General features: G+C 41.0%; 1 protein-coding gene across 1 annotated transcript in view; it reads left to right on the forward strand.

The window, feature by feature from the left end:
- Positions 1-16,228, forward strand: part of dnah9 (dynein, axonemal, heavy chain 9) — a 164,659-nt gene that overhangs the window by 69,728 nt on the left and 78,703 nt on the right. Inside the window, exons 47-51 of the mRNA XM_013913056.1 lie at positions 3,499-3,738; positions 9,476-9,637; positions 10,479-10,675; positions 13,495-13,657; positions 13,872-13,995. Of these exons, the coding sequence (XP_013768510.1) occupies positions 3,499-3,738; positions 9,476-9,637; positions 10,479-10,675; positions 13,495-13,657; positions 13,872-13,995 (886 nt within the window). The remainder of the gene's footprint in view (positions 1-3,498; positions 3,739-9,475; positions 9,638-10,478; positions 10,676-13,494; positions 13,658-13,871; positions 13,996-16,228) is intronic.

Consider the following 16,228-nt stretch of genomic DNA (forward strand, 5'->3'; position numbering starts at 1 on the left):
TTCGTTAACTTGCTGGTGTGCTTGGGTTCATTGTTTGACTATAGAATATTTTCTGTCAGAATTTGTGATCAACTCGACAACTGCAAAGTGCCTAGGTCTATTTACTACAACACTAGTCGAATTTATTCGTGTAGCACTATTCAGACACAAGGTAATTTATAATGCTTTACAAAGGGATGTAAAGATGACTTCAAAGAGGCATTTATAACATTTATGTAAAGCATGCACAAACAGTCGTGATAGAAATGTTTTACAACCATTAGAAAAACTAACTCGTTTGATGCTTTGAAGAGTTGTTTTCCATGTTCACAGTTGTCTATCTGTCTCTGCTGTATGAATCTAGTTGTTTCAGTTACAGTCTCAGTAAAAGCAATGTCAAAAGAGCAGTAAAACTGTGGGAGGACAGAGTCCTCTATGTTATGTCCCAGGGAAAGCCGTTTGACTCTGCACTGCCATGCCTAATCTGAGACCATATGTAAAATGGGGAACCATCCACTAGAAAATAATAGAGATGAAAGGTTAAGAAGGAGGTTGCAGCCAGAGTGGAATGAAAGACAATAGATGTATTATTGGGAAGGGACGCAAGGCCAAGAGCGTTGGAGGTAGATTCAAACTGTTCTGTCATGGTGTAGATATGAAGTTGAGTAGGAATAGTGTGAATAGTGTTATAAAGGTAAAGAGTGCCAAACAGGATCAGAAGTTAGAAGCTGGAAATTGAAGGGTGAATGTTGTCACTGGATGTGCCCTGTGAGTTAGATGTCAGTTAGAAGAGAAAGAGGACTCCTGGAGTAAGTTGAATGAAGTGGTAGAGAGTATCAGTAGTGGACTGAGAGTGGTGACTGGACCAGACTTCAGTGGACATGAAGTGAACAAAGATGACGAGGAGCTGTTGGGTAGGTTAAGGAGAGGAATGTAAACAGGCCGATAGCAGTGGATTTTGCTAAAAGGATGGAAATGGCTGTGTTGAACACATATTTCAGGAAGAGTGTGGAAAACAGGATAACATATAAGAGTGGAGGGAGGTAAACTACATCCTCTGCAGAAGGTGCAGTGTAAAAAAGATAGGAGACTGCAAGGTGGTGTCAGAGGAGAGTGTAGCTAGGCAACCTCGGATGTTGGCTTTGGAAATCAAGAAGAGGAAGCGAGGGAAAGTAGACGCAATGATTAAAGGGTGGTAGTTGAAAAATAAATATTTATTTATGTGATTTTAATGCTCTGGCTCGGTTGTGAAGCACTTTATGAGCTTTGTCTCGAAAGGTGCTATAAAAATAAAATTTTATTCTACTTGCTTTACTGTTACTAATATTGTGCAGAGTTCAGGGAGGAGCTGAGACGGGCTCTGGGTGGTAGGGAAAAGTTATCAGAAGACTGTGAAAGTACAGCTGAAGTGGTGAGGGAACCTGCCAAGAAGGTGTTTAGTGTATTTTCTGCACAGAGAAAATAGGACAGGAGACTTGGAATGGAATTGGTGGAATAAGGAAGTAAAGGATTATTTAAAAGAAGATGCTGGCAAATAAAAAGTGGAACAAGCAGAGATGAAGAAAGTAGACAGGACTACTGGGAGGCTTGGTATACGGCAAAGAGAGAGGTGGTTAAAGGATTATGGCGAGTTATATGTGAGGCTGGACATAAGGAAAGAGAAAAGGACCTGTAACAATTGGTGAGGCACAGAAACTGAGCTGAAAAAGATATGCAGCTGGCCAGGAAGATTAAGGATACAGATGGAAATGTACATATTAATGAGTGGAGCTGAATAAAGAAAATGTTCAGAGGATTAGTAAGCAGAAGTGAGGGCAGCTTTGAAGTGCATGAAGAACAGAAAGGGGGCTGGTCCAGTTGATATAATGTTTGCTTTCAGTGTGTTGATGAAGGTGGAGGCATGCTTTGGAGAGAAGAGCGGAATCAAGACAGAATACATATGTGAGAATGAGAGGATAGACAGGTGTATCAGTAAAGCTGTAAAGAGTAAATGTGGTAAAACAAACATCTGTCAAAGATCAAGAATTTAATAAGTGAAAGAATCAAAACACAGAGTGAGACTGACATCAATTAGTTGCCGTTTGAGCATTGTTTGCCATATTGTCACTAAATGATTTTGTGGCTAGCATCATATCTAACATCTGAAGGAGTAGATCAACAGCTGCAGGGCTTAGATAAGAGAACAATGCTGCAGACTCCAATTTAAAAGGACTTTAGCATGAACATCAAAACGTTCTCACAGAACATTCAGGTCCAGAGTGTAATGCTCAACTGTAGGAAGATTGTTGGACTGAATTCTTTTCGATACTGTTGCGATTGCTTCCTCTGGTAGAAAAAGAACAGATGACGGTAGGTAGGGATGGGTGCCTCTTGTCATTACACTGAAACAGCTTGTAGAAAAGTTAGTGAGACATGCCTGCAATGAAGAGGTTGGGGGACAAACTTTGGTACATGGCTACAGCGTTAAAGAAGAGAGAGATCAACGATCTGAAGGTATTTAGTGTACTTTATTAGGGGCAGGAGGAGGTGATTCAGCAGGAGAGATTTCCAGCAGTTGTACTGTCAGTGCTGCAGACATGATAGGTAGGAGAGTAAAACACTCCGTCTGTCTCTGATGTTTTTTAAAAACGAACTTTGTGGAATGAGAGAGCAGGTGTAAATACTAATGTTTCTAGGGACTGTTTTTTAACTGTGGAGTAAAATACACTTGCTGCTCCAGGAAATATTTCAATTTATTAAGTGGGGAAAAAAGCTTTACAAACCTACCAGGCCCTATGGGAAAATGTAATTGTCCTATAAACCTAATTACTGGTTGTGTCACCCTTGGCAGCGAATTGCAATCAAGCATTTGCGATAACTGGCAATGAGTCTTTCACATTGCTGTGGGGGAACTTTGGCCCACTCTTCTTTGCAGAATTGTCTTATTTCAACCACAGGAGGATTTTTGAGCATGAAGGGCCTGTTTAAGGTCATGACAACACATCTCTATCAGATTTAAGTCTGGACTTTGATTACGTGTGTTTGATTACACGCTTGTTTTCCCTCCTTATAAATGAAATTATTTACCAACTGCATTTAGTATTCATTTGGGTTATCTTTGTCTAATATTAAAATTTGAGTGACGATAATTTCTCACAGCACTTAATTTTCTTTATCTTGTTGTGGAGCAGCAGACAACCAATAGTATGAGGGACATTTTTGTTTAATAAATGAAAGTTTTGGTACTTGGCTAAATGCAGATTATTTCTGACCTTGTCCTCTGCAGTTAGATTAAAAATGACTTGTTTATAGACACAAACTCTGACTGACCTGGAGTCACACACTTTGTACACCCAGACATTCACCCTGTCATATTTAAATTCTAAAGTCATTCTTGACTGAGTGACAGCCTTTCTTCACTTATTGCTGCAAACACCCACAAGGTGACCCTTGGTTTCATTCCGGAAACAAACCGACTGCATAATAAGTGACAAACATGTGTGTACTCTTGCCTCCTTTATGCTCTGCCCCCCTCTATAGCGCCACTTCTCAGTTTTTGCCCTGTCGTTTCCCGGAGCCGAGGCCCTGAGCACCATCTACACCTCCATTCTGTCTCAGCACCTGAGAGGAGAGGGTTTCAGTGCTGCCCTGCAGAAGAGCTGCTCCACCCTTGTGCAGTTAGCCCTGGCCTTGCACCAGCGCGTCTCCTCCGCCTTCCTCCCCACCGCAGTCAAGTTCCACTACATCTTTAACTTGCGAGACCTCTCCAACATTTTCCAGGTGATGCATACTGAACACATACACCAGAAGGATTTATCCATGCAGAAATGATTTGAGAGGTATGACCTCAGGCTAAACTTCTCACAACGAAAGGCAAGAAGTTACCTCCATAAAGTTGGGAGCTTTTTTCCATATCACTCCTTTTAACTTGCTCCTTTCTGTTTCTACGGCTCTGCTTCCCATGCGGGTAGAGCCAGGCTTCTATCACTAATTTCTCATCTAAATGATTATTGATTTAAGAGCTGAGTCTGAAAGCCAGAAATAAGTCTGAAATAAGTGTAACAGAAAATAGAATGGATTTGCACTTCCACGGGTGTTAGTGATGATTTAATGTATTTAAATGAATATAATATCAGAGCGCTGTAGCTGTCAGGGGAGAAGCTTTTGGGGCAATATTTCTGTCAGAATCCTCCACGGTTTCATGGAGGGCAGGCTCTCATTTAACACCCTCCGTTGTATAATTAATGCTTTAAGCCACTGAGCTATAGGAACTAGATTTTTCATAATTTTAGCTTGGAGTTTACAGAGGACCAACTGAGGTCCAACTGAGTTTTTCACTGTGCAGAATATATAGGTGTGAAACTATGCTAGTTTAGATTCTTTTCTAATCCTGATTTTTTTTCATATAGGGTGAAATTTCACTCCAGAGTTTGGGCAAGCAAAACTCACAAACATGACAAACAAAGCCGGTCAGTTAAAAGCAAAAACTGCCCAAAAATACCAGCAATCAAAATCAAAATAGCAGCTGAATCCAAAAAGGCCATTAGCAAAAGCTTAAAAGGACAGCAATCATCTGCCTGTGGTCTGCCAAGCACGTCGTGTGGTTCAGAATGACTGGTACATGATGGACCTCAAGTGACAACTTTCACTGCCCCAGAAGAATGTAGACGAGTTCAAATTCATTGAGCACAAAATGTAAGTGCAGGGAGGCAGCAGGAGAGTCTCCAAGTGTAACTGTATAAAAGCATACAAAAAGGAACGCAGCTATGTGCAATATTGTTATTTGTGCATATTTGTCACAATATCAAGATTTTCCTTTAAGTGGTGATGCAGTGCTTACGATTCACAGTGAGGTTTGAACCTGGTGACCAGCTGAGTTTGCAGTTCCTCTGTGTGCTTGTGTGGGTCTGCTTTAGGAATTCTGGTTTTCACAATCCAAAGACTTTCATGTTACATGTGATTCTAAATTAGCCGTAGGTGAATGTTAATGAATGGGTGTCCAGGGTGTATCCTGTCTTTTGTCTTATTACAACTGGGAAAGGCTTCAGCACCCTCATGTGCTGTTCATTTATGGGTGGATGGAAAGTTATTATTCACGTTTATTGTGACCCACGCCAAGGATGGTGTGGATCGAAGAACAGCAAAACCAGTGGGGACACCACTGTGATGTGGAGATGTGGGAGTGTCTTTAGTTATCTCACCAGAAACAAGAATGGCAAAGACAGCTCTGTGCTGCACACTGGAGGGCTCGAAACAGCAACTCAAGAAGCTAGAATAGCTAGACCTTCAGGCATTGATAAAATACCAACACTTAGTGAATAGACAAGTACACAGTACAAAAATATTTTAGCATTGCCAAACACTGAAGAGAGCAATATTAGATGGCAAAATTCATACAGTCCTACATCACTGGGTTACGGTACTTTTCTATAACAGATAATGTGGTAGGCCTCACTGAGTTTAAGGAAAGAAAGAAAAGAGAGAGCCAGATAAAGTTTTTAAACCATCCCACCACACCTGGCAAATCACTGCATGATGTAGATGCAATGTCAGTGTTCAGCCGTCACAAGGAGAGACTCTTTTTAGACCAGATTGTCAGATGAAGTATGCTGAGCCTTCTGCACTTTAAGATTAAAGCCTACTTATCGTCCTTGCCAATGCACTCGCCCTGACCACCTAAAGACTTAGCTTCTAGGTCCTAGATCACACACATCACTGCCGTCAAAAAGTTGGGAATTAAATTGCACCACAACACTTTGAAGCTAGTGTTTAAATAAGCCATTCTGCCTCTTTCATCAAAATCTTTTTTTTTTTTTAATTGGTCTGCACAGCGAGATCGGACATCTAATAACCACAAAGAGGAAACAATGTCAAAGCTGTCTCCTCTCCCCATCCTGAGAGGAAATGTAAAGAAAGCCAGAAAATGGACTCCTGGAGCTTATTTGAAGTTTTTTTTTTACTCAGTTCTCGCCGCAAAGACCCGAGGACAGGTGGGTAGAGGCGAGAAACCTCTTAGCTTACAGCTCTGCCTCGGCAGTATTTCCCAGCCATACCTCTGTGCTTTTACACCTTCAAAAGTGGGAAAGTATTTGGCTTGACAGTACAAACGTTTCCTCTCATTTCAGCCATGAGGCCTAAATAGTTGTCAGTCAGTATTTACTAGCTTGATGTTTCAGATGTTTGCCTCAGCTGAGATAATTGGAGGACTTTTTTTGTAATTGATTTTTTCCTCCTTTCTTCAAAACTTGGAGATGTAGCCAGAGGAAGCTGTCTCATTATAATCAACACTAATGAGGCAGAAAGCCAAGCTTAGAAGCTCTGTGGGAGCTTGCAGTGGTCTGTGTAAAGGTGTTTTTGAAAATGACAAAAGGAGCGGGTCCACAAAACAGTCAAGGCTGCATCTTGAGAAGATTGTTGCTGTTTGCTGGCAAAGTTCTAAGGTTAGTGGAGGTTGCTGAATAGTTAACAGGAGCTAATACTTTCTAAACTTTACCTTCCTTTACTCGCCAACTTTTTAAAGTACCCTGTCCTTAAAAAAGTTGGCGAGTAGACAGAGAGCAGACACATTGTCTCCATAAATCTTCAGTTTTCCTGGGCTTTAGTTTGATCATTCCACCCTGCGGATGTTAAATTAAACGCACTATAAGTGAAGTACAGTAGCCAAATTCCACTAATAGGGCTAGACAAACAGTTTGCCGTCCGACTGGGAGCATTGTCAAAGAGCTCCGTTTGCCAGCGTTCGTTCTCTGCCATGACCAGCGGGCATATCCATGGGCTTGTCTTCTCCACGTCAGCCTAAATGAGCTCCTCGACGCTCGAGAGGCGAGGGAGGAGACGGGGGGAAAGATGGATGTGGAGTGAAAGAGGAGGACAGAGACTAGGGAGAGAAAGAGAATGCACGATGGTGCAGAGAGACCAAAGCCAAACTGTACTGACTACACAATATGTCTGCATGATGTTCTGTAGATAGTCAGCTGGGTGCATTTGTTAGCAGGGGAAGCATTGTTTGGGGCTCGGAGCAGCTGTCAGGCTACGAGAAAAGCGAGCATGCTGCAGACAGAACGACAGACAGATACATGCCGACACCAAGTGCTCTCTAATCCCTCTCCTCTGAGTTGAACAAAGCAATGAAAGATCAGGGGCACGGAGGATGAGATAGTATGCCAAAGTCAGCTGGATAGAAGAAAAACAAAGTTCTGTCTGCTCTCAGTTTGTTCAAGTGATACTGCTAACAGCTAAGGCTGTGATTATTACTGTTATATAGAGTTAGGTGCCATATGGTGTTTTGTTTTGCTCAAGCACACTTGTACACAATGAATGCGGGGAGTCGTGATTGACACCATTAAACAAAGAAATGAAGTAGAAAGAACTGGATCTATTAAAAGTCAAAAATATGACATCATTCACACATTCTCGTGGAAAACGTCTTAACTTTGGTAGAGCCGGAGTGGTGTCCATTACTCAGGCTAGGTTTGCATCTTAAGAACACTCATCCACACCCAGAGCACACCTCCCATCTGCACAATTACACAGTGGATTTAGCAGCCAGTTGTCTCATTCAGCCGGCTCAGATATGGAGTCAGATCAGACTCAGCTGGCTTTACCCCCGGAGATGATTCTGTTGATTAGAATAAGTTCTGGGGCTGGAAACACACAGCATCTGCTTGCCTCTGCCGCTGCCTCCTGGGTAAAGCTATGCAGAGGGGAACAAACAGTGCCTGGGCGCCTCTCCAGCCTGTTCTCATCCTATATGGCACCTGTTATGTGACGCGGTGAGACTGTGATGAGATCCGCCTGGCTTCATCGTCAGCGTCCCCGTGGGAAAGCCGTCGCATCACACTGGCTTTCTCTAGAGATGCATTAATCATCAATCATCCACCAAACACTCATCTGCTCATTGTCGTGACTTTTTTGTTTTAATCTAAGGGATGAAAAGAAAAACCCACAAAAACAATAAATTAAAAAACCACATTCATGTTCAGCCATGCTGGCTCAGTTGTTTTATAGATATTGTTGAGTACAATTACTGCTTCTGGCCAAACTCAGAAGAAGATGAATCTTGATGATAGCCAGAAATAAGCTCTCACTTTTCCTTAAACACCACCATGGGGTTTATATTTTTAGTTGTCTCCAATTGCGATAAAATTTAAAACAGATATGCATCACAGCTTACTGTTAATAGGGTCTAATTCTGCTCATTTCCATTTCCTCCATGTTTTTATTCCTGGACCTCGAGTAGCTTTTCATGATTCACATTTCAAAATAATCCTTGTTTTCTTGCCTTCGTGCAGCTTCTCAGTTCATCGCCTCTTAAAGAAGTTTAAGCTTTCTTCCTCCTCTCTAAGCTAACTTTCTTGTGATTGGCTGCCTCTCATAAACACATGCCCCAGATAATCATAGCATGATACCCCTCAGTGATATCAGAAGGAGCCAAGAATAGGAAAAAAAGCTGTCTGATTCAGCATTTAGAGCAATCTGATTGCTTAGTTTTAGGCTAACACTTCATTCGTACGTCATTATTTGAAATCTTGGCTACTTGACTCATCAGCCTGTCAAAATTTTCATTCATCAAATAGCTTTGTATTTACATGTTGAATTGACACAGGTTTTGCTCAAAATATTCACAGTCCAAAGAAGATGAATCAGACTGATCCCCCCAGTTTTGAGGTGGGGGGGGTTCTTTGATTTTAACCTGACTTTTTCGTGTCTGCAATGGATTAAATATTCAGTTTATCTACTAAAGTTTTATTTTTAAGACTCTTAACACTTCCTGCAAAGTCTTCAGTGTGCATATGTGTCTGCGCAGGTAAAATATGTAAATTGCAGCAAGGCAGTAATTATAGCTCAGTTAGCACCATTATGGTCCAAAAGGACTAAAATTTCCATATGCAGTTAGTTTCTAGCTCTGTTGAGCACGACCCCCTCTCCTTGAGACGTGCTTTGTTAGAAACCCAGCAGTGGAGACAGTAGAAGCAAGCCCTCCAGTGCATTCCAGAGCTGGTATCAATAAGAACAGACATAACACTGATCAAGTCAGTATTGCATTACCGTAAATAGGAGCTGGAGTGGAGCTGGATTGCAGTGTGGCTTGTATTAAATTCTTCTTTGCTGTCATACCTTGGAGGTCATGTATGAAATCTGAAATTCTTTGTTAACCAGCACATATCTGAAAAAGTGCATTAAACTTATAATAAATGACTGATATCCAATTAAAATGTAGGTTAGAGCATAAGATTTGTGTTTAAAGCCTCTGTGGGAATGATGTGTGGAGTCTGTGCCTGATTTATTTATTTATTTTTTTGGTCACTCTTCCATCTCTGCACGCAGCAATACCTTTGAGACTACACGCTGAAAGAAAAGTGATCCCATATTTCTTAGTTTTATCTGACACACCTCCTAACAGCTTGTCCACTCAATATCCATTGATTTACCTGCAGTGAGTGTGCTGTGTTTCCCTCCTCGTTGTGGAATAAACGGAATGAAACTTGAAACCTTCCTCCCTCCTTTCCCTGCTCAGGGCATTCTCTTCTGTACCGGTGAGTGTCTGAAAGCCCCCCTAGACCTGCTGAAAATCTACCTGCATGAGTCGAACCGGGTCTACAGAGACAAGCTGGTGGAGGAGCAGGACTTCCAGCTTTTTGATAGGCTGCAGGCAGACACAGTAAAGAAGTTCTATGAGGTGAGAGTTTTACAAAGTTCAGCGAAGGAAGACAAGAGCGGGAGGCTGGAGGCTGGGGAGGGAGGGAAGTGCGGGATCATTAGGCTGCCTGCTCTGTGTCTGGACCTGGACATCAGTGGCCAACACAGCGAGGAGAGGAGAAAAAGGAATGTTGGGGGAGAATATTAATCAGTGTGGTGTGGGGGTCTGCCTGTCATGTCCGTGCTGTCAGCCTGGCAAATTGGAAAACATTTTAATGGTTTTCTGTCCACTGCTCCCTCACTGCACTCCCTAGCTCTATCACATGCACACTAGTCATCCCACAATGAAGAACCTGACAAGTATATGTGTACATACACACACAGAAGGAGAAGGGAGAGAATAACCCTGCTCATGTATAGTTTTCACAGCTGGCAGCTAAGGTAAACTTATGACATTTTGCCCCTGTGCCACAGAGCAATATGCAGCATGTTTTACTGCTATATTTTTACATGCAAACAAGACAATGTTTAGAGACTTTTATAGTCTCTTTATAAACTACAGCTGAACGTGATAAATATGTAAGCTTGCAAAAAAGTAGAAAAATAGTCTAATTCATCACATCTACTGCAGCTATTTGTTTTCCGAGGAAACCAGCATCCTGAACAGACACACAGTCTTTCCAGTCAAATGTTTGGGGCCTAACACTTGCCAGAGTGAAAATGAACTAGGTCACCCTCTGCGCAGCTGTGATATTCAGCTGTGTCCCTGTCCAGACTGTTTAGGCTTAACACTAATGTTATGCTGACAGGGGTAGTGTGTGGGTCAGTATGTATGTTTATCGCTGAAATGTGTGTGTGTGTTTGCGTGTGTGCCTCCTGAGGACATGGAGGAGACTCTGGAGCAGACCAGAGAGATGAACCTGTACTGCCACTTCGCCCATGGTCAGGGGGAGGCCAGATACATGGCCGTAGAGTCCTGGAGCAGCCTAAGTAAAACTCTGCTGGAGGTGCTGGATAGCTACAATGAGGTCAACGCCACCCTAAACCTCGTGCTGTTTGAGGACGCCATGGCTCACATGTGAGTGGAAGTTTGAAACCCCGGGGAGGAGGAGGACTACAGATAGAGTTAAAAAAAAAATGTATCTGTTTTTTTATTGTCTGTCAAGACAGTCGGCTGGCTTCCAAGGTATTTTAGGATTACCGCTTCCATTTTATAGACTGTCAAACATAGAGACAGGTGAATCTGTGAAAAAATAAAAAATAGCATATATCATGACAATTTAATCCAGACTGGATGCTCAGTCTAAAAGTATTTTGGTTGCAAGATTCAGAATCAAAAAATCAGTCGTCATTAAAGTTGATTTTTACAAACAGTCAACAAATTCCACAAATAGCCAAATACACCAGTCCACTATGCCACAGTTCCTGTCGTCCAGAACGTTTGATCAGCGTTTTCTATTCCTAGAAATAACATCCAGATTGGTTACATTAACATGTAGCTAATATTTCTTCCATATTTGGTTTAAAATCTCAAACTGAATAAAAATGCCTTATTTAAACACCTTGTTAAGAAAACAAACCTAAACTGATTGACGCTTCAATCAGGTCTCCGGGGGTAGAATTAGACTGATTAGAACGGGATGTGCTGCTTTTTTCTTCCCCAAAACAGCAGCTTCCTGAGCTGCTCCTCTGTGGAGAGTTTCTTTAACTAAGAAGTTTTTAAGACTAAAAGAATTTAGAGAAGTAACAGCAGCCACTTCACCGAGTAGATAAGCAGATGAAATAAATGCTAAAGAGATTCAACGTTTTTCAATAAAAAATTTTAATTAAAAAAAAAAGTCTGCATGTCACCCCGGCCTCTGTAGCATATTTTTTGTTTTTTATTTTACCAGTTTCCCGTCTTAAAGTCTTCTAAAATGTGTAATTATAAGACTTTTATTTATACGGCACATCTAAACTAACAGCAGATGACCCAAAGTTCTTTGCAGTCTAGGCAGATAGATTAACATTCAGTATACAAAGTAATTAGTGATCAATGGGTTCGTAGTAAGGAAAATAGCATGACTACATCTTACTGATGTTGGTCTTTTTGTGGGATAATTAACAACATATAAGAACAACAATACTTGGGCAATATTCAGTGGATTTAAAATAACATTCTTAAAAACTAATGTGGACAAGTTTTTAGTAAAGGAGGTGATGACTGGTTAGAAAATGTGTGCCTGCTTATTCAATGCACTTTTTCAAAGTGATGTCATAATGCCACCACAAAGTTCTTGTTCTGTAAAGGTCAGCTCTTTTTGTCTATCTAATGTCTGACACCTGTTATCAGCCAGCATAGATTTATGTCCTGAAATGTTAGCATGGAGTAAGATTATCTGTCAGACAGATACAGAAACTGTTTCTCATCATTTTATAGATAAGTTAACCAATGAAAAGAGAAAAGTGTGCTTTCTTACATTTATGGCTTTAGCTACTGTAAATAGTTCATCTCTAACTGTGATATCATATCTGATCTGTTTTTGGTATGAGATGTGGAGCTAATTGTAAATTCACTGCAACTGTAAGCCGGGCGCACTCACATTAGGTTTGAAGCACTGATTGGATCTTAGGTGGAAGCTAAAAGTAGATGAGTTGAAGTATGGCATCTCAAAGGATGAAAACTTTCAAGTTAAGCCTTGCAGGAAGTAGAGTCAGCAGTTTGTGTACTATCACTGAAAACAGCTGAGTTAGCAGCTGCAAGTAGTCAAACTTTTACCTGAGTATGAAAAGTGTCACTTGATTTTTGAACCGTGGAAACAACTGCCAAAGCAGTGAAAGCAATTAAAGTGAAAGAGAAAAAAGCAACCGAGTTGTTAATTGGAGAGATTTCAGTTCACTTGAATTTTAAAAGATCTAAATTGAAGCACTTAAGTGAGTTTACAGCATCAGAGAACTGACTCCTTCTCAGGTGTCAGATAGAAAGCATTTATTGTAGATAGAAAAAGTCAGATGTGAAAAGCTAAAGTATCCTCATGTCCAGCCCAGGACTGACACGGAAAGCATTTAAAGTGAAAAAGATAAAAGCATTTGAAGAGATTTAAGTGAAAAAGGGGGGAAGTTTTAGAACTGACAGCAGCTGCAAAACGAAGCCGCACTGTTGACGAACACAGTTCAAGAAGTTGGGAGCTTTACACAACGACAGTTAAAATTGAATCTAAAGCTTTCAAAAGCTGCTAAACTGTGATTTGAAGCACTCTCAGCAACTAAGTCGACATTTACAGGTAAGAGCTTAACGCACTTAACTGTAATGTAAAAGATGCAAATGGATAAAGTGGAAATTGACATGGTGAAGTAGATGCAGTTTGAAGTGTAATAAATCTTAGTCGATGTGTCAGTTGAGTTTAATTTACATTAAACAACTTAGAAGTGAAAGCATAGAAGCAGAAGATGTATCTATGACTTGCTAATGTGGATGTGCAAGCTCGAAAAGTTGCTGAATCATAATTAGACGTGTAAGAAAAGGAAGCAACTGAACTGTCAGAGATTACATTTACCAGGCCAGCTGAAGTGAGTGTCTTTTGGCACAAACGGAGCAACAGAAGCGATAATGAAGTAATTTCATCGACAACAGCAGCACATGTCTTGTGTTACTAAAATCATAAAGATTCTCCGGAGCACAGTGCAGCTGAGTGTAATGTTTGATATATTTCATTGCTGTACGTGTCAGTGGAACAGTCTGGAGTAGACGGTGGTGACAGGTAGCATTAGAACAGAGAGAGCAGGAGACAAACCTTTTTGTCTTCTGCTATTTGTTGTATGAGTCAGACATTTTTATCCGGCTCTCTTGTCTCACCCTTTCATTCATTCCTCCCCCACACCTCTCCCACCCCTGGCTGTCTGCTCCTCCACATAAAGCTGCCGGATAAACCGAATCCTGGAGTCTCCACGGGGTAATGTGCTGCTGGTCGGAGTGGGCGGCAGTGGCAAGCAGAGTCTGACCCGGCTGGCTGCTTTCATCTCCAATCTGGAGGTCTTCCAGATCACCTTGAGGAAAGGCTACAGTATCGCTGACCTAAAGGTTTGAAGAGGAGTACTTGACAAACAGATCATCCTGTAAAAGCATGTTTCATTTAAAATCTAACAAAGTTTATTATGTGCATGCACTTTTGCCAAACATAATCCTCACAGTATATAAATTTAAAGCACTCGGGCATGTATCGCTGCAAAATAACAAATCTTATTATGGGTGCCACTTTTCCCACTCCAACCCTCTCACTCTCCCTGTCATCCAGAGTGACCTGGCATCCCTCTACGTGAAAGCTGGCGTAAAGAATATTGGCACTGTGTTCCTAATGACTGATGCCCAAGTGGCAGATGAGAAGTTCCTCGTTCTGGTCAACGATCTGCTGGCATCGGGTAACAGCAGGTTTTGCTAATTACTGCATGTCATGTTTAGCAAGAGAGAAATGCTTTCATTGCACAACAGCAACACATCACTGTGGTGCCATTTTCGGCACCATTACTCATGTGCTACCAACACATTATTGTGAAAAATTGCAGAGGAGGCTCAGACTCACAGCTACATTTAAACGGGGCATTTTAATAATCTAATGAATGGAAATTACTGTTAATAGAAAATTACTGCAAAGCAATCTGTGCTAATGTTGGCTTGCAATAGTTTTGTGAGTGTACCGTATCACTTTAAGTAGGAAGATATTTAGGATATGAGGCGTGTGCCAGCAGATGTCGATGCATTATTTAGTGAAACACTGCTGCCTGCCTGAAAAGAAAAGAACAAAAAGAACAACTACACAGTTACCCGGGGTGCTGTCATATGTGCGTTACTGACACAATATTTCAAAATATATTTACTTACTGTCAATAATATAAACGAATAAAAGAGCAGCTTGTGAGGCGTGCATGGACAGTAGTGCGAACGACCGAACCTGGCAACACCATTACATGTTTATCATGAAACGCTTTGTTTGGTGTTCTGATGTTTATGGCAACAAATATAAGCAAACACAAGCTGGAATTACATGTTTTTACTCCAGTATACTGTTAGTAGCTGGTTTTGCTTAAATGGGAAATAGAATGATTCATGTATAGCTTTATTTGGTGCATCATTCATCCATTAATACAACCACTTTTTGCTACACCCAAGTGCTTTCTTTCTAACACTCCAGCAGTTCAGCATGCTCAGATCGATATTCACATATTTTGGCACACAGCCTGGAGTAGCCAGGGATTGAGCCACCAGCCTTATGTTTAGCCTCCTCTATCTAGTGAGCTACAGCCAACTGTGAGCTTATTGAAGGCGTTAGAGGTACATACTATGATACACATACTACATACTTTTTACTCATTTCATCAAAGCTGTCTAAAACAAAATTAATGTGGCTTTAATCCAAGGAGAACATGAAACTGCATTTGCAGGGAGGATGATGAAATATAATATACACAGAAATCCAAAGAATTAGAATTTATATGAAAGGCTTTTTAAAAACATATAGATGTTAATAATTGCCTTGTGTGTGTGATGATGTTCATGTTTTGTTCAGACTGGCCCACCTGTTATAGGGAGGAGAAGGGATCCAGACACAATAAAGTAACATTTCTGGGGCAGTGCTGCAATGTATGTGCATCCCAGGAATGTAGTAGTCATTTACAGTATTTGAAGTAAAACGCTGATCCAGTTGAATATTTCAATTTTGGAGGTCGAGTGTTTTCTCAATATGTGCACAAAGGCAGGAAATCTCTCATCAACGGAACCACCCAACCCTCCCATCAGGTCCCTTACTTCCATTTTTCATTGGCATTAAATACTCATACAGTGTCCGTGTGAACTTGGAATAATTAAAGGAATGTGGGAAAGCATATTTAAGTTTTTAAATGTAAAAGCTATAATAATGGAAGTTCATCATACGATGAAGTCATCAGCTGCCGGAAAACATGATTGGAGATTTTTCAATGCAGAGTGCTACTCTGTCAGAAACATGTCCTCCACGGTGCAGGTTGTCGCAGTCCCTCCCTTTGATCTGCTCTCAGCGGGTTACTTCATAATGATCTCTTCAAACCAGCAGGAATAGCAACGGAGATAATTCACCATTATCTCTGTAATCATTTCTGCAGCTTACATAGCTAAAGTGGTTCACATGTATTATTTAACTCCACGTTTAAGCCATTTCATTGTGTAGCAAGAACATTCGATAACATGACGTCCAAAAATCAAGAGCAAAGTTTACTCTGGAACTCGTCCAGCGAAGTCATTTTTTAGGGAGCCCTAGTCATGTTTTGGCTAACCTTTCAGAATATGACTGTCTGTATTTGGAACTGGGTAGTGAAGTACCATGCCTTAAACACACACCTTTGATGCTTATGGAACAATGTTGTTACCTGGTTCTTGTTGTCAAATAAAAACAAGTAAAATGAGCAAAAGCATTTAAGGAACTGAAAATTCCTACATGCGTTGCTAAATGCATCCTTTGCTTTGCTCATCTCTGCTTCTGTGAGGCTGACTTAGAGCAGCGCTCTGCATTAGCATAAGTCCTCTGTTTGAACTCCTGCTGCCACCACCTCTATTAACAGACCCTGATTTGATATAAGAGTGCCGTTGCTCAGTGTCAGCTCAGATCCTAACAAGATAAGA

Source organism: Pundamilia nyererei, unplaced genomic scaffold (genome assembly GCF_000239375.1).
Source record: "Pundamilia nyererei isolate P.nyererei 1_Seehausen unplaced genomic scaffold, PunNye1.0 scaffold00005, whole genome shotgun sequence".
In the NCBI taxonomy this organism is placed as follows: domain Eukaryota; kingdom Metazoa; phylum Chordata; class Actinopteri; order Cichliformes; family Cichlidae; genus Pundamilia; species Pundamilia nyererei.